The following is a 17,434-nucleotide window of genomic DNA, read 5'->3' on the forward strand; positions in this document are numbered from 1 at the left end:
ATCGATCCCATCGTATCGACCGTTGTATCGAAATAAAAAACATCGTTATTAAACAAATCATTATTTGGTTCAACGATTTAATTAATTTTGCCATCAAACCGTCAGAGAATAAAATTTTCTTTTTAATATAATTATGAGAATTATAAATAACCGTGTCTTTATTTTTAACTATCATGAATAAGAGAATTATAATGAATTATTCTAAAAAGATTTATCATCTTATCAATATAAAACAAGTTTTTATGTAAAACAAATTTTTATTTAGAAAAAATAAAAAGAAAACTTTATTACCGATTAATCTAAAAGCACTTTGTTTAAATCACAAACTTCTATATATTATAATATTTAAGAAATATAATATATAAAAATCTGTGGTTTAAATAGTTCAAATGTGTTTAATGTATGTGTATATATATATATATATATATATATATATATATATATATATATATATATATAATATATTATATAATGTATTATAATATAATATATAATGTATTATATATATAAAAAAAGAATAAAATAAATTAATTTTTAATTTAATTTAATTTTAGTTTTATAAAAGAATATATTTTAAATGACTATAATAATACATAATATTTTGAATTAGTACATAGTATTACGTAGTATTTTGAATTAGAGATTGGTGTTAATATTACTGTTTATTTTATTATTTTATTATTTATCTATGTTTTGTGCAAATCATAGACATATATATACTTATTACGTCTATGTGTTAAATATCGATTTAACATATTTTTTTTAACACTAAATTAATCGATATAATGCTACATTCAAAGAAATGTAAAAATGAAATAGCAAGTTAAAAATTATCATAACATTATGACATTTAAAAAAATTTTATTTAAGGCGACATTACAAGAGATTATAAGCTAGTATGAGAAAAAGAATATGCATCAATGTCAGTGTCGAGCCAGGACGCTAAAGTGCCGACATTTGCCAACTTTGTAATAGGTGGCATATCGGGGTAAAGAAATTTATATCTCATATTTCTCATTATAATAATAAAAAAAAAAAACATTTTGCTACTCTCTCTTGAGACGCAAATATTTAGAGTAAATATGTTCGTAATGGATGGCAATTTTATTTTATCAATGATAGAGTGACAGCTCAGATTGTAACGCATCCTTTGGATGTTCTTAAAATACGTATGCAAATATCGCGTAATACTTTACGTGATATAGCATTACAAACGTTTGACACAAATGGAGTTCGCAGTTTTTATGTGGGACTGAGTGCGGCTATTCTTCGTCAATTGACTTATACCACCAGCAGACTCGGAATTTACACCACGTTGTTGGATATCGGGGAGTAATAATAATTATTGCAAATTATTATACTGAAAAATATTGATTATAACTCGTAGAGCTAAATACTGGATAAATCACGTATAAATACAGGGTGTTCTATAATTTGTGAAAAACCTGAGGAAAAATCATCTCCAAATGATCTCAAGAATCTACCATTGGCAGATTTTTCACCAATTACAGGATACCCTGTATAACTGATTTAATGTTTTATTGTCAATGTTCTAAATGTCAATTAAATTCCTTTTTTCCAGACAACATTTTGGTTATTTAAATTATGTAACAATGATTAGTCTCGGAATGATAGCCGGCATGATGGGCTCCTTTATCGGTACTCCCACAGATTTGATATTGATACGCATGGTAGCTGATAGAAATTTACCAACAGGTTGACTTCTCTTTTCACTTATCATATTTTTTGCTCGATATTATTTAAAATAATAAACGCATTACCTATATTTTTTGTGTAAAAATTAATATTTAGAAAAGCGGAAGAATTATAAGAACGTCATCAGTGGTATCTTTGATATATGGAAAACAGAAGGATTTATTGCATTATGGAGAGGAGCAGTGCCGACGATGAGCAGAGCAGCGATTGTAAATGGAGCACAGTTAGGTACATACACTAAAGCAAAGATGATGCTGCAAGACACAGGTTATTAAATTTTGCAATATTATATCATTTCAATACATTCTCAAGAAAGAAATGTAATATGATTAATAATAATATATTTTAATTAATAATGATACAATATAATTAATAATGATTTAGCACAATGATTTTAATTAAAGATTTAATAATAATCTGAATATTTTTAATATGATAGGATATATTGAAAACGGTATAACATTGCAATTTGTCGCTGCCTTGATGTCTAGTATAATTACATGCTTTGCCTCGGTTCCGGTGGACCTTGTTAAAACTAGGTAAAGTGAAGTAGAATTCATATGCAAAAATGCGATTTAGATCTATAAATACATTTTCTCTCTTGTAGGATTCAAAACTGGAACCAGTCCACGAAATCTCCTAATATCATATCTATGATCGTTAATATTACTAAAACGGAAGGTTTAATATCGTTATGGCGTGGTTTTTTCTTATATTATTCTAGAGCAGCACCTAACACTGTAATTACCATGGTGTGTGCCGATCAACTTCATCAAATGTATTTCACATATTTCCCGGTGTCGTAATAATGAATAAGCTTACTTGTGGCTGTGTCAATTTTATTTTAAATTGAGTGCTACAGAATATGATTAAAATAAAATGACAGATAGAAATTTGCTATTATTTGATTAAATCAATATTATTTCAAAATGTATAATACGTCAAAACTGAAAATATGTAAAATTTAATTTGAAACTTTCCGTACACAATACATTTACAATTATATGCGGATGTATATGATATATAAAAATACAAATGCGCAAATTTAAAGTCGCAAAATTTTTGATTATTATTGGAAATATGTTCTATAGAAATTCATCAATTGCTCGTTGATAACAAGAGTTAGTACCGTATGCGGACCTATTCTGCAGTAAGTCGGCCAGAAACCTTTCCAAAGAGATCTTATTCCCTCGTTTTTTGCTATTGACATCATAACTGCGATTATGCCTGGAGGTTTTTCTGTGCTCTTCATGCTTTGTATCCTGTGAAATGAAGTAATGATAATCGAATTAAATTATTTTAAGAGGACTAATGTTAAAGAAATTTTAAGTAAATGTGATAACCTGGTCTTCGTGATATCAAAGGGCAAGGAATTGAAGGTCGTGAGAAGTCCTGATACCATCGATGCACCAAAATGCAAACCTATGCCCTCCTTAACATTCACTATGAAAATCATTGGCGAATGATTTTTCGTAAATTATAGAAAGAGTCAAATAATGCGTAAAATGTCTCAAGAACATTTCCGAGACTTTTACAGTATTTTTCATATAATATTAAATTAATGTATATATATTTGATTTGATTTATATTCAAGAAATTAAAGCATGAAGAAAAAAATATGAAAAGCTGATTAAACATACTTCGTGTAGATATCAAATGCTTCACTTGGCTATAAGTTGCCAACTGCGAAACATTAACGACAACAGCTCTTCCTATTGTAGCCAAGCTTCCTCTCCAGAGAGTGAACACTCCTTCCTCTCTAGCGATTCTGACGAACGCGTCCAATACATTCTTGTAATTTCTCCGTTGATCTAAATATTAAAAAATATTAAATTAATCGAGAAAATTAAAAAATTATAATTCTCTTGGTAAAAGAAATTTTTTCTCAAATATCAATAAAAATTATTTTGTTTAAAAAGTTATTGTTACCTATTGGTAATCTACCATCTGTTGTCATTCTTACGAGAGCAACGTCGGCTGGTGTTCCAACAAAAGCTCCCGCGGCACCAGCGGTTCCAGCCATAAACATTAAAATAACGAAGTTGGGACGACCAGTATATGTTTGTCTAAATGTGGATTAAATATAATTAACTTCTTTTAAAAAATTGCAACTTAATTAACTTTAATTATACTATTTATTTTAATTATTTAACTGACACAGATAGTAATAAATTATCGTAAAGATGTCTGAATTCGTGATCTAGATTTTTTCAGATTTTTCTCTTTTTTAAACTTTTGGATTATTTAAATTTTATTACATATTTTTGACATTTTTTTATCACGATAACATTTCGGTTTACCTCCACAAATCTTGCAACTGATTATAAATCCCGAGTCGTACAGTCGTGTATGTGGCTTGTCTTACGAGACCGGCTGTTAAACCGTTATAAAACGAAAGGATGCCTTCTTTACTGTATGTTGTGCTAATTACATCTAAAATCGATGCTTTCCCTTTATGCACTTGCATCCTATTCTTGATCACGTCCATTGGATGAACTACACAAGTTCCCGCCATTCTGAGATAAAAACAGATATTTAATCAAACGCTATATTTATATATATTTTATATTTTATTAATTTATAACAATATATTACCCAGAAATTCCACCTAATATAAAATTCATCATTGGTGGGATAGGTTGTATCTTTTTTTCTTTCGATTCATCTTTTCCCGACATCATCAATAGCTTATTGTATTTGTGATGAAATAAGTGTATTTATAAATGTGTTTGATATAAATAATTTGTTTTTCTTTTTTTTTCAAGATAAATTTAAAACATTTTTCTCTTATTTGAATCTCATCTCACACAAGTTAAAATTTATGTATATTAAAATCCTAATAAAATGTTAAATTTTATCAAAAAATTTGTTGCATACATTTTAATAAAATGAAGAGCTTCATATTTCATATTGACAATATGACATTGAAATTTCGATTCGCAAATCGATATATGTAGATATATATATATATATATATATATATATATATATATATATATATTTGCTTTTAGGGATTCTAATCTGAACAACGTAGCAAAAAAATGACTCCAACTATCTATCTTCTATCCTTGTCTGTTGAAAATTGTTTATGCGCTTGCGCAGTGATTACTTTTAGACTTAGGACATAAATATATATGAAGACAGAAATTCAGAAGACAAAAGTCAGTCATTATAATTAATTATTATTATTTAATTACATAATATTTAATAATTATCAATCTTGCAACTAGTAGAATATTTAAAAATAATGCTTAAGCTATTATAAATAAAAATAACATGTTAACTATAATAAATAATAACTATATTAAAGCTATTGATTTAAATAATATAAATTTTGTATGTTTATTTCTAATAAGTCTTTTGCTTAATAAATTTATAATGCATTTAATATTTAACTTCATAAACAATGTTATATTAATATAACATTGCATAATAATTAACTATGTTTTATTGACTTCTTACAATATTTTGTGATAATATATGTCGTGTAATATTTTATTATCTTGAAATACATCAAAACAAAGTGTATTAAAAATTTTTTGAAGCAAATATATCTTCTTATATATTTTAAAAATAAGGTGTTACTTTGTTTATTTGGCCTGATAATACTTTCACAAATTTTTAGAATTTTTATTAATCATACAAAAGAAAGATTAAATTGCCCTTATTCTTTAAAGTTATTAATTTTGAAATATTTTGTACAGTTGTTAGAAAACCTGCACATATATTTTTATTATTAATTAATTTTTTTAACGACACACATACATCAAACCACTTATATGTATATAAAGTAATATCTTTAATAAATGCACTGAGTGCTTATAAATTTGAAACCTAATTATGATCAAATATTTTGACTAATAATGCATATATTTCATCAATATTTTCAATATATGTATAATGATTCAGATTAATTATTTTTTGCTGAAATGTATAATACATACTGTATAATACATCATTTATCAAACAATTTCCTTGTTTGGAAACATTAATTCATACTAATAATATTAAAGTTTCAAATTGTTATGAATTTAGATATTTATTATTATTGACTCCGCCTTTGGTTTTTAAAGTATTAAAAAATGTTTCGAGGTAGTCTTGGCTTACAATTAGCTCATATGTTAATAAATACAATAAATTCCCCGTCTTCAATACATCGAATAAATAAAAATCTGGATTTTGAGAACTCCTTTATCACCTAAAATATTTCTTGCTAATATTATCATATGAGAAAGCTCTAATATACAAAATATTTTTACTTTATTTACAGGATGTATAATGTACGGCTTAAAGCCTGGACTAATTTAAATGTTGTAACACCTAAATATTTATATTTTAATCTATAAAAATATATTTTATTTTAAAATATTATATAATGTTTTATTTAAATTAATCAATATGTAACCTTTACATAAAATCTATATTTATATATAATGAGTTATTTTTTGATAATTTCTTCTTGTGCTACATAAGATACAATAACGCTTCATTTTTAATATAATATTTCACATTTTTTCTTTTCAGATTATTTCATTTAAAATATATCACAACTATTTACAACTTTTATTTTATGATATACGACTACATATTATATTATGATTTCAGAGCAATGACAGATGTCAATGTTTGAAAAACTTGTGTGTATATAATTGCATGCATATCGCAGTAAATAAAAAGAATAAAGATAGACATATATTGAAAACAATGATAATTAGTCATGGCCTTTCCAGTTATATATGTTCTAAGATTTTAATAAGCAAAAGTATATTCTCTTTTATTTCATTTTTATATAGAATTATGTCCACATAAATAAATAGATATTATTACTTAACAATAAATATTTATATGTCTCACATAAACATAGTATATTTTAATATAATTATAATAAAAACATGCAAATATGAAAAAGTTTATATTCAGAAGTATACACATTTATTATAATATACATTTCAATAAAAGCTACTTCTGATACATATATTCTAATTACATATTTTTTTATTATATAAATGTATATAATTCACTATATGTATATATATGTGTACGTATTGTATAAGTCGTTATTATAATCAAATAAAGCTTAAACTTGAACAATCAATAAGTGTATACAAGAAGGTCGCATTGATATTTGTTTGATAACAACAACTGACATGACGGTAAACATCAGAAGTGTTTAAATATTAATGTCTAATCCTTTTTTATTGATTCTTTACATAATTTTCGTCTAAATCGAATAAAATATTAAGATTCATAAGATAAAATGGACCGAAAGAAACGAACAAAAATAAATGATGAGAATGCAAATTGCTCGCACGACAGCGAGAAAAAACATGCACAAATATCATTGTTGGATCTCCCGGTGGAGGTTTGTGCAAAAAGATGTTTCAATTTAATTTCTTCGACATACTTGCACACGTGAAATTTGCTCCTTGGTGCCATTATCATTTTGTTTCGTCAGTGATAGAGTAAAGTGTTAATAAGTGATATGATGATCCTTTCTCATTCGGCCTTTCTTTCTCTCTTACTCTTTTATTTTATGTGTGTGTTTAATTTACCTTTGTATGATTTAATTTATTTATGCTGCGCTTCAGATGTTCCTGTATATATGTTCCTTCTTAGAGGCGTCAACGTTAGTGAATAATTTGAGCTTAGTATGTAAACGGTTCTATTCGATTTTAAATGATTCGACTTTAAATGACTTTTTATGGAAAAAGCGAATTAATTACATGCGGATGTTAGCTACCCGCTTTTAAGTTCTGGTTAGCTCAAACTGAGAGTATCGTATTATTTTGTATAATTAGTCATTTTGTAAATAAATATCAAACACTATATCAAACTTTATATCACTATTTTATATTAGTTTTATATTAAAAGTAACATATAATTTATATTGAAAGTGATACAATTTTAGCAAAGCCTGATGACAAACTGTTTTGGAAATTGTCATGTGTGGTGATTGAGAAACAAAACATGCTATGTAGACAATATGAATGTCCTATGGAGCAAATAGATGTACAAAGAGGCACAGCGATTGGAGATGCTCTACGATTGATGCATGTAAATAATATATTACTTAAGTATCTTTGGACTTTTTTTTATAAAAACTGATATATGATATGACTTTATGTACAGGATGGAACCGCTTATATTGCAGCTAAAGATCACAAATTGGTTTACAGGGAGTTTACTTATAAACGTTGAAACAGAGCCTGTGAGATAGACGCGCATAATAGTTGGATTTGGGATCTAACAACAATAAATAATACTATCTACAATTGTAGTTATGATAGGGACGGTCAAATCATGGAGGCTTATCAATGTTGCAGTTGAGCAGCTAAAAACTTACAAAATGTACATAATATTTTTTTTTTAATTTTTTTCATAATGGAACGAGTAAACGAAAATATTAATTTCTATTTTTACAAAATAATTTTATTTTTATTCAAATTATTCAAATATAATTACTGCTTATCTACAGGAAGCGGAAATAATGCAACCTATAGTATAATGTTTACTCGGTCCATTATACGAAGTTCTTTTCTGTAATTAATCTACGCGAATAATATAAAAAAAAATTCCAGCGATCTGAAGCTCTCTTAAGCTGGCAGGACCAAATCAGCAAAATCAAATGGGACCTAATGGATTATTTAGTACTTATTTTGTACCCCATGCCAATTCAGAAAAAATCGTGGCGCTGCTAACTTAATATTCAATCGTAATAAAAACCATTAAAAAATGAAAAATAAAAATTTATATTTAGTAGTACAAAATAGTACAAAATAAGTACTAAATAATCCATTAGATCCTCCCCATTTGATTTTGCTAATTTGGTCCTGCCAGCTTAAGAGAGCTAATTTGTATATTATTATACGTTTCATCTGAAAATGATTGGAAAATTACATTTACATGCAAATCAGAGGAAATCTGAAAACGTATGATGCTAAGTATGTTTAATTTTTATGATTTTCATCATATCTAGTATCTAGTTGCGATTCTTATTTCGAATATATCATAGCAATACTTCTCGCAATTTCCATTTAAAATTATTAACTATTAATTTTATTATTTTATTACGGGCGATACATATTTCTCTAATAATAATTTTTAAATATACCTTAGATGCTTTTTTGCACTTTGAATTTTTCGCGGATTGAGATGATGTAATATATTAATCATATTAATCAGATTGAGATAATACGAATCGCAGGATCGAATGATGAAGCGAAAAATTGTAATACACTCATTTATTAATAAAATTAATTTGAAACTCGAGAACGAAAGGTGTTGTAAGTAAAACTAGTTTTACAAAAGAATCAGATAGATCGTATATCGAAAGCTACTGACAATGAGATAGAAAAACTTTATTGATATAAACGACATATGTATGTCGAATACGTACTTGTTAACTCTCGAGCGTTGGCTGAACAATAATAATTTTTCGTCTCTCTGCTTTCTGCGCGACGCGGCGCGCAATCCTTTCCCCCACTTGCCTTCCCCCACTATGCCCTATGCCGTGTCTTCTTACGTCACGCATACCAAGGATACAAACAAGGACGCGTCACTATTTTTTGCAAAGGATATTCGGCATACCTACGTATATTATTTTATAGGCATAAGGAATTTGTTATCTTACATCGTCACACAGTGTTCGGCGCTCGACCTTTACAGACGTAGCGCGCTGTTGCTCTTGTCATATGTACGGCGACATTCGAAGGAATAGGTATGCGTACTTCATATATACCGTATTATTCTTTAAAATACGATTAGCTAATTATAATCTTTATAATTAGCAATTGTTAACACAATTGATTAACTCTCATGATAAACTACACGTAAGAATACCAGTTCTCTTAAGCTGGCAGGACCAAATCAGCAAAATCAAATGGGACTTAATGGATTATTTAGTACTTATTTTGTACTGTTTTGTACCACCAAAAATAATTTTGTACCCCATGCCAATTCAGAAAAAATCGTGGCGCTGCTAACTTAATGTTAAGCTAGCAGGATTAAAAGAAAAAATAAATAAAACAAAACAGATACAATTAGTACTGAATTTGTATTAATTTGTACCACCAAAAATAAATTTATATCCCGTGCCAATTAAAAAAAAATTGTGGTCTATATATTTATAAATATATCATATATTAATAAAAATATGTATTAGAAATATATATATATATTTATTATAATGAATTTCTCATTGTCAGTGTGCACTAAAATTATTAAAAATTAAAAAAAATTTTTTTTAAATTATATATACATTTATTTAATTGTGTGTATGTATATATATATATATATATATACACAAGTTCTTGTTTCACGTATTTTTGTATAAATCGAATGAAATATTAAGATTCGCATAATAAAATTTTGCCAAAAGAAAACAATTCTTATTTTGTGCTAAGAAATACGATAGTACGAATCTGTATTCTAACTATGTATATAAACATCTATATTACATATTTTATATAATATTATAAAAACAGATATCTTTATTAATTAATTTAGATATTCTATTAATTGAACTTACACGTAATATATATGTATATAAAACATATTTTCAAAAAATCTGTTCTAGATAATTTCATAATTTATAATAAAATATTATCACGAGTTGGTAAATTATTTGCGATGTAGCTACTTTGTATTTATATCAATTTTTATGTAAGATGCTCCGCAATTGGAAAATACGGAAGCTCGATGATACAACGCGCAAATATTTATTTAATAAATGACGAATAAATGACGTAATAATGGAATGATGCATATAAATTACATGATAATTGCGGAAATATAAAATACAAGATACAAATTAGCGTTATTATGAACAATGATTATTGCGACCAGTATATTTGATTGACCGGAATAGATTTCATACAAATACGGTGGATTCCATGTTTTTTCTTTTTAGACCGATTTGCTCTAATAATTTCTTCGATTGTTTTTTAACGGTATTTAATCCCATTTCCTTCTTACATTCCTTACAAATCACAGAAATAATTTTTAAAATTATTTGTAATTAGATTTAGAATTTTTATATTCTAAAGAGTGTTCAAACTTACTTCTACAGCTTTAATGATTGGATAAAGTGGTCTCACACCCTTCGATTCTTTTAAAACTTCGTTTCCATAAGCTAAAATTTTTTGATTGGTTTTCTCGATTGCGGCTTTCATGCTCGTGGCTTCAATTTCAAGAATTTCCTCGCGCTTTTTTTCGATCTGTTTCTCCTCCTATTAATGGCAAACATAATTACTTTTTTTATTAATACATTTTGTTTCAAAAATGCTGTAAAAATTTATTTTAAATATGAAATTTAAAATAGAAAATAGAGAAAATATTTGAAAGTAAAAAAGTATATTAAAGTATGAAAAATGCAAAGTAATACACATTGAGAGAAAATATTTTAATAATATAATCTAATATAAAAAAAGAAGTAATTCTCGAAAGTTTAATTTAACGCACGGCATGCAAAATACATATGTATAATATTTCACACTTTTTATTTATTTGTTATATTAATTATTCGTGTTAAAAATGTCTCAATTTTTATTATCTTCTTATTATTATTGTCATCAAATTAATTAAATTTCTTACAGCAGTTTTCTGCAATTCAATTCCATAATTTAATTTTTGTTGCCATTGTCGCTTTCGTTCTTCCAAATCACTTTGCTTGTCATATTCGTTTCTCTTAAATCTTTGCATTATCTCCCAAACTTTTAAATCTTTCTCTTCTTGCTTTTGCTTTGTTCTTACAACCGCATCGCGAAGTTTATATTCTTCCATAAGAGCACGCATTGTTTTTTCTCGTTCTTTATGTGTTTTCTGTTTTTCTGTTTCAGCTGCTTCTTTCTCTTCCACAGCTTTTTTCAAGATTTCTTGCTCTTTAATTTCGCGAATTTGTTCGATTGGCTCATGTTTCTCCGCTGAAAAGGAATTATTAATCAACAGTTATTATAGACTTGTTTAATCTATTTAGTTTATGCATTATACACACACACACACACACACACACACACACACACACAAATACAAAATTTATATTTTAGAAAATATTGTCTGACTTATAATTTGTGTTTCACGCGCTTTCTCTTCTTTTTCTTTCAATGTTATTGATTTATGAATTTCCTGTATTTGATCTTTAGCCTTTCGATAGACCTCTAATGCTCGGTCTTCAAATTCCTCGTTGCGCTTCAATTCCAGTTCAAATCGTTTCTTTTCCTCTATCGCTTCCTTGAAAAATTGCTGGAGTCTCTTTTTTTTGTTTAATATCTATAAACCAAATATGCAATTATATATTATATATTAGTCTTTTTGGATAAAACGTGTTTGCTGTAAATATCAATACTTACATCTTGCATTTCTTTCTCTTTTATGAGTCGCATATTCTGGATTATGTATTTTTGATCTTCTTTTTCAGCCTCTAGTTCCTTCGCAGCTTTTAATTTATTGTTTTGTTCGCAATCTTCAATCCTGATTTATAATTAATCTAATAATACGTAACACAGTATAATATTGAAAACAAATATATTTTTATCTTTTTCTCTTTGACTCTGATATTCTAATAATTATTTATATATATATACTTATATTAATATTCCTACAAATATTTTAAATAATTCCAACAAATATTTGAAAATAATCATATTCTTACAAATTTTCATATTAATATAATTATTAATAACATTAATTTTTACTGTTTCTTTAATTGTATTTGGTAATCCATTGTCTTTCTCTCTCGCTCCTTTTCTTCCTGCCTCTTTTGTTTCTCATATTTCGCGACGTCTGACTTAATTGAATTAGCATATTCCACATCCTGTTCTTTGTCCATCTTTCTAATAATCTTCTGAAATGCTACCTGGGCGTCTAGTTCCTTGAGACACTGATGGTATCACAGATAGATCAAAGTTTTGAGTTTAATTAATGCAGGAAAATTACATACTTAGAAATTACAAAAATATTTATTTTGCGAGAAAGTACCTCAGAGACGAAGAGAGCGCGATTAATTCGCCGGCACAAAGGCTTTTTTTGCCGTAGCAATTTTCTTGCTTGATGTACCACTTCTGCACGCTCTGCCGCTTTTTTTTCTGCCATTTCCTTTACGAATATCTTTCTTTCTTCCTCAGCTTTTTGTTTTCTCGACAATAACTCTTCTTTCTGCCTCGCTTTAATATTCTGTTAGCAAACAATTTTTGCTTGAGCAATATATAATAAATAGAACAAGATGCGAAAACTATATAACATTATATCTCGATTTTTTAAGGTGTACTCCGTTTGACGCTATTTCTACTTTGAAGTGCAAGATTCTTTACTCTGATTCCCTCCGTTAATCTTTTTCAAACAATTTTGAATATTTACAAATGGAATATACACCTCAAGATATATATTTCAAAATTTTATAATACTAAATATTTTTTTATTTAATTGTAACATATTGTATTTTAAACATATATCGAACGTACTTCTATTTTACTATCCCACGTTTTACTTTTTTCATAAGTCGCTTTTTTTAACGCTGCTATTTTTGCAGCTTCTTTTTTTTGTTGTACAGTTATTCTATCTTCTTCGGTAGTATAATCCACGAAACGTTGAAAAGCGTCCTTTGTTATTATTAATGCGCGAGTCCTTTCAGATGCCTGTAAAAAAGTGCGATTTTTTATAAAATAATACATAGAAAATTTGATTTTTAGAAACGCATTTGGATAATACAGAACAACACTCACTCTGATATTCTCGATTGTCTGTCCGGGTTTCAAAAGATATGTCGTTTGCATTTCTGGATGATGTATTTTTTTCTGCACCATTTTAGAAAGAAAGAATTATATAACTAGTACAAATCAAACAAAGTATCTGTCAATATGGTCAGCTTGAATTCTATAGGGAAACTGTAGCTTAACGAATATGTGTGAAGCATGAACTATATTCGTACAGCACGAATGGTTGACATAGAAACCAAATAAAAGCGATCAATGCCGCTTTGCTTTATATTTATATGGAACATAAGTAAAAGAATTATAATAAGAATTCATTTTATTATCCTAAATGTGTAAAAAATATAACAGAATTTTTATCTTTTTTAAAGAAAGAAAAATATTTGCTAAAAAATTTATTTATAAAAGTATTTTATTTGTATATATATATAATAAAAAATGTATGCCTATATATTCCTTATAAACTCTTTATAAACCCTTTGACTTATCTGAACTAAAATGTATATAGTTATTTTCTAGGATTCTGCAGAAAATATAGACTATCATAAAATCTAGCCTACTTTCTTCCCATGATTTTATCCCCTTGATATTTTGTGATAATTTAAGAAAGCCTATGCTTTTCCAATAATCACTACATATTACTTGCTTTAGAGTAGGCACGTCAAAACATTTATACATTTTCTCCTCGGAGGGAAAAACTAAAAATATTGTGTATCGCAAAACGTTAGAATAATAAATTATCCAATAATACACTTAATATAACAGAGCAAAGTGATACACTATATAAATTTGTAAATTATTTATTATATTATAATAAATTAATTTTAATGTTATATTGTTTGATTTTCATAATTTCTACAAATGCCATTTTACTGACATTTTAGATTTTAAATATAAGAATTTCGGGCAATGCCAATTTAAGTTAATATCAAATAAATATTAGAGACAAAACATATAATAATAATTAATCAAGAATAAAGTAATATTAAAGAAAAAGAAAATACACATTTTCTCTCGTACATTTAATACACAATACGTTTAATATTTAGCAACCGCGAGAATCGTATGGCGCTTATATTTTGCGACTTATATAGCGCACTGTTTATGTATGATCGTTTTGTTGTCACTCATAGCTGCAGGCTGGAGCGCAAGCATAACATCGACAGATAGCTGTGCAAAACATTCCGTGTGGTATCACATTATCTCTCGAAAGGTGATCGCGATAAATACTGGGAGCTAGAATATCTTTCTCTGCCTCTGATGATAGTACAATTAACAATTATGTATGATTAATTTATTTCTGCTATAAATGACTCGTAAAAATAGTATATTGATTGCTACTTATTATCGAAGAAGATAATTTGTATGAATTAATTATTTGAAGCAGAAATGAAACACGAAATGTCAATTATAATTATAGATTACTATTTTATTCTAAGTAATAATTATTTTTTAATGCATAAATACATCTCACATGATGTAAGTTTATCACTGATTTAAATATAATAACTAATTTAATATAATAATTAATTTACTCATTATTTTTGGTTCAAGAATAAATTATAAATGAACATAATGAATAATAAATATTAATACAAATAAAAAAAATCGTGATATATTAATTGTTTATGTATATTATGGATACATAATACAGTTAGCACAATTACTCTTCATATTGTGTGTATGTTCGAAAAGTATTGTGCGTAAAATAAAATAGTATTAATGTATTATAGTATTACATGTATATTTTTTTACGAATGATAATATTTCAACTAAACATGAACTCTCGATTTGCAGCGATATTAGATTGAAGTTAAACTATTATTTTGGAATTTTTTAGTCATTAATATTTGATTAATAAATATAATCATTTTAATGTTTCATTAAATCGCGTAACAAAAATTCACGTTTATATGTACAATAATATGTCATATGTGAATTATTCACTAGAACTCTATTGCGCGGCAAAGTCTGCAAAATAGGCGTTGATTTATAAGTAATATGCAAAATATATGATTGTAATTTACTATATATTTACTATATATTTACTACATATTTACTATATATTTATTTATCTAATATAATAATGTTAAAAAATGTTAAATTTTATAACATTATTTTCTAATACTAATAACAAGTGCAACCATATTTACGTTATTTTCTCATCACAATATAATAAAGTGTATGTATGATTAAAATGCTATACAAATTATCAGGCAATTGTAATTAATTATGTTTTTACGAATGTGCGTTGTGTGAATCACAAAGTAAAACAAAAGGATAATAACAGAAAATAGAAAGAACCGCGAGAAAGTCACAACGGAGCAATATTGAGACTAATTTGTAACTTATTTAACTTATTATTAATTAAATAATAATTTTTATTTATTTACTAATTTATTAATAATTTTATAAATATTACATATTTAACATAAACAATTTCCATTTTTTATTATTATTATATTTAATGCCAATAACTCGATAACTATCTTCTTATCGTATATTGAAATTATTTGTTTTGCTTTTAGTTGTAAAAAAATAAAAAAAGGAATGGTTAAATCATCAAAATTATGATATAATATCAAACATAACTTTATTCAAACATTTTCATATAATAATATTTATATTAACATTCGATTTTTTCACCATTCACGAATTCGAATGTATAAAATGTATTGCATAGCATAACGCATGCAAGGTATAATTGAGAAGCCTATACTGTCGAATAGAAAATTATTATATGTTATAAAATTGTATTTAAATACTCAAAAAGATTTGTATTTATATTTATATTTGTATTAAAATTATATATAAGTCGACAAAAGATATCCGATTGTCTCATTAGTTTATTCAAGATGATAAAAACAATACTATACGTACACATAAATTCATACATATTTATTCCTTATTACAATTATTTGTCATTGAATTCAAAATCGTAAAAATTATATTGCTCCATAAAATTGAAAAATTAAAAATTATAATAATCGTATAATAATTTATTTACACAGTTATAAGCTAACACAGTTTTCAATGCTAACACAGTTTTCAATGCTAACACAGTTTTTCCGCAATTTCCAAATAAGATAAAATTTTTAAATTAGCACAAAAATAAAATATTTTTTATTGTATATTATAATTATATATTTTAACTTGAATATAATTGAAATGAAGACGGGTTCATACTGAAGATAAAGATTTATTATTAAAATTTATTAAAATTAATTCTAAAATTATATTTAATTTATGGTATAAAAAAAATATTAAATTTAAATTATATATAGCGCAGCGTACAATATTTTGTCTAGTCATCTTATTCGTTGTTAGCTTACTTAGTTTACTAAAAATATTACATTCATACTTATACATATAATAATTCATGCATATTATATAAAGAAATGCTTATTTAGTCAAAATTATTTACAATTCATTAGATTCAAAGTTATAAAAAAAATAATTTTTTGTCAAAGATGTATAAGGCGATAATGTTAAACAGATTTAAGAAATACCGCATAGTGAGTTCAGAAAGTAATTTCGAAGATCTAATGATATATGCCATTCATATTGAAACCTGAGAACATGCTTGCTATTTACTAGATTAGGCTTATACATATGCATAGCTCGATTATTATGACCAATCTTTTTTTAGTTGACTCCTTATGTAAATAATACTCAGCCTATGAGATACCTTAATCTAGATTCATCAATAAAGAGACAAACTTAATAAACAAGTTATTTACACTTGTTTTCAAAAACACATTATAATTAAGGTTTACAATCTTAAATTTTTATTGTTAAAAGAAACAATTTACATAGGCTCTAACGAGTTAAAGAAAAATATATTAAAAAAGTAGAAAAATCAAAGTTATACAGCAGGTAAGTGCGAGCAATTATACATTCAAAATTAGAAAACAAATTTAATTACAATACCAAACCTTCAAGCCTTCTCTTTAGGATCATTTTTAATGATACGCAAACAAGATAATTAACACGTCATTAACGATAACAATATC

General features: G+C 26.2%; 3 protein-coding genes and 1 long non-coding RNA gene across 5 annotated transcripts; 2 read left to right on the plus strand and 2 right to left on the minus strand.

Annotated features, from left to right (window-relative positions):
- The first annotated feature begins 17 nt into the window (after positions 1-17).
- Positions 18-2,522, plus strand: LOC140675963 (mitochondrial 2-oxoglutarate/malate carrier protein). Its single transcript, XM_072910556.1, has 7 exons — positions 18-67; positions 871-988; positions 1,123-1,332; positions 1,583-1,716; positions 1,813-1,983; positions 2,156-2,255; positions 2,324-2,522. Exons 2-7 carry the CDS (start codon positions 921-923, stop codon positions 2,520-2,522), a joined length of 882 nt encoding a protein of 293 aa, XP_072766657.1. The 5' UTR covers positions 18-67; positions 871-920.
- LOC140675953 (mitochondrial 2-oxoglutarate/malate carrier protein) lies at positions 2,427-9,148 on the minus strand. 2 transcript variants are annotated; one of them, XM_072910544.1, is made up of 7 exons: positions 7,121-7,212; positions 4,312-4,552; positions 4,017-4,232; positions 3,646-3,782; positions 3,357-3,527; positions 3,060-3,159; positions 2,427-2,978 (listed from the first exon to the last, which is right to left on the minus strand). In XM_072910544.1, exons 2-7 carry the CDS (start codon positions 4,395-4,397, stop codon positions 2,786-2,788), a joined length of 903 nt encoding a protein of 300 aa, XP_072766645.1. In that variant the 5' UTR covers positions 4,398-4,552; positions 7,121-7,212; the 3' UTR covers positions 2,427-2,785. The 2 variants fall into 2 exon arrangements, with proteins under 2 accessions (XP_072766645.1, XP_072766648.1); XM_072910547.1 differs by lacking the exons at positions 4,312-4,552; positions 7,121-7,212 and adding an exon at positions 9,113-9,148 and having other exon boundaries at positions 2,429-2,978.
- On the plus strand, positions 7,334-8,795 carry LOC140675978 (uncharacterized). The gene is made up of 3 exons (XR_012048504.1): positions 7,334-7,472; positions 7,625-7,770; positions 7,846-8,795. It is a non-coding gene; the product is annotated as an uncharacterized lncRNA (long non-coding RNA).
- Positions 9,149-10,287: 1,139 nt separating the features above from the next.
- Positions 10,288-13,590, minus strand: LOC140675945 (uncharacterized). Its single transcript, XM_072910540.1, has 9 exons — positions 13,434-13,590; positions 13,173-13,346; positions 12,691-12,885; positions 12,408-12,592; positions 12,063-12,183; positions 11,775-11,982; positions 11,308-11,636; positions 10,776-10,943; positions 10,288-10,693 (listed from the first exon to the last, which is right to left on the minus strand). Exons 1-9 carry the CDS (start codon positions 13,512-13,514, stop codon positions 10,586-10,588), a joined length of 1,569 nt encoding a protein of 522 aa, XP_072766641.1. The 5' UTR covers positions 13,515-13,590; the 3' UTR covers positions 10,288-10,585.
- Positions 13,591-17,434: the final 3,844 nt, after the last annotated feature.

The sequence above is a fragment of the Anoplolepis gracilipes genome, chromosome 2, assembly GCF_047496725.1.
Source record: "Anoplolepis gracilipes chromosome 2, ASM4749672v1, whole genome shotgun sequence".
NCBI classification, from domain to species: domain Eukaryota; kingdom Metazoa; phylum Arthropoda; class Insecta; order Hymenoptera; family Formicidae; genus Anoplolepis; species Anoplolepis gracilipes.

What these genes read in the sequence shown, in the direction of transcription:
- LOC140675963 (XM_072910556.1), top strand. Translation starts at nt 921, where the DNA reads ATGTCAGTGTCGAGCCAGGACGCTAAAGTGCCGACATTTGCCAACTTT. An exon ending in ACGTTGTTGGATATCGGGGA is followed by an intron (nt 1,333 to 1,582) that starts GTAATAATAATT and finishes CCTTTTTTCCAG; the next exon opens with ACAACATTTTGGTTATTTAA. An exon ending in GATGATGCTGCAAGACACAG is followed by an intron (nt 1,984 to 2,155) that starts GTTATTAAATTT and finishes TTAATATGATAG; the next exon opens with GATATATTGAAAACGGTATA.
- LOC140675953 (XM_072910544.1), bottom strand. Translation starts at nt 4,397, where the DNA reads ATGATGTCGGGAAAAGATGAATCGAAAGAAAAAAAGATACAACCTATC. An exon ending in GCATTTGATATCTACACGAA is followed by an intron (nt 3,160 to 3,356) that starts GTATGTTTAATC and finishes TGATTTTCATAG; the next exon opens with TGAATGTTAAGGAGGGCATA. An exon ending in TTTGATATCACGAAGACCAG is followed by an intron (nt 2,979 to 3,059) that starts GTTATCACATTT and finishes TTCATTTCACAG; the next exon opens with GATACAAAGCATGAAGAGCA.
- LOC140675945 (XM_072910540.1), bottom strand. Translation starts at nt 13,514, where the DNA reads ATGGTGCAGAAAAAAATACATCATCCAGAAATGCAAACGACATATCTT. An exon ending in GCGTGAAACACAAATTATAA is followed by an intron (nt 11,637 to 11,774) that starts GTCAGACAATAT and finishes ATTCCTTTTCAG; the next exon opens with CGGAGAAACATGAGCCAATC. An exon ending in TTGAATTGCAGAAAACTGCT is followed by an intron (nt 10,944 to 11,307) that starts GTAAGAAATTTA and finishes TGCCATTAATAG; the next exon opens with GAGGAGAAACAGATCGAAAA.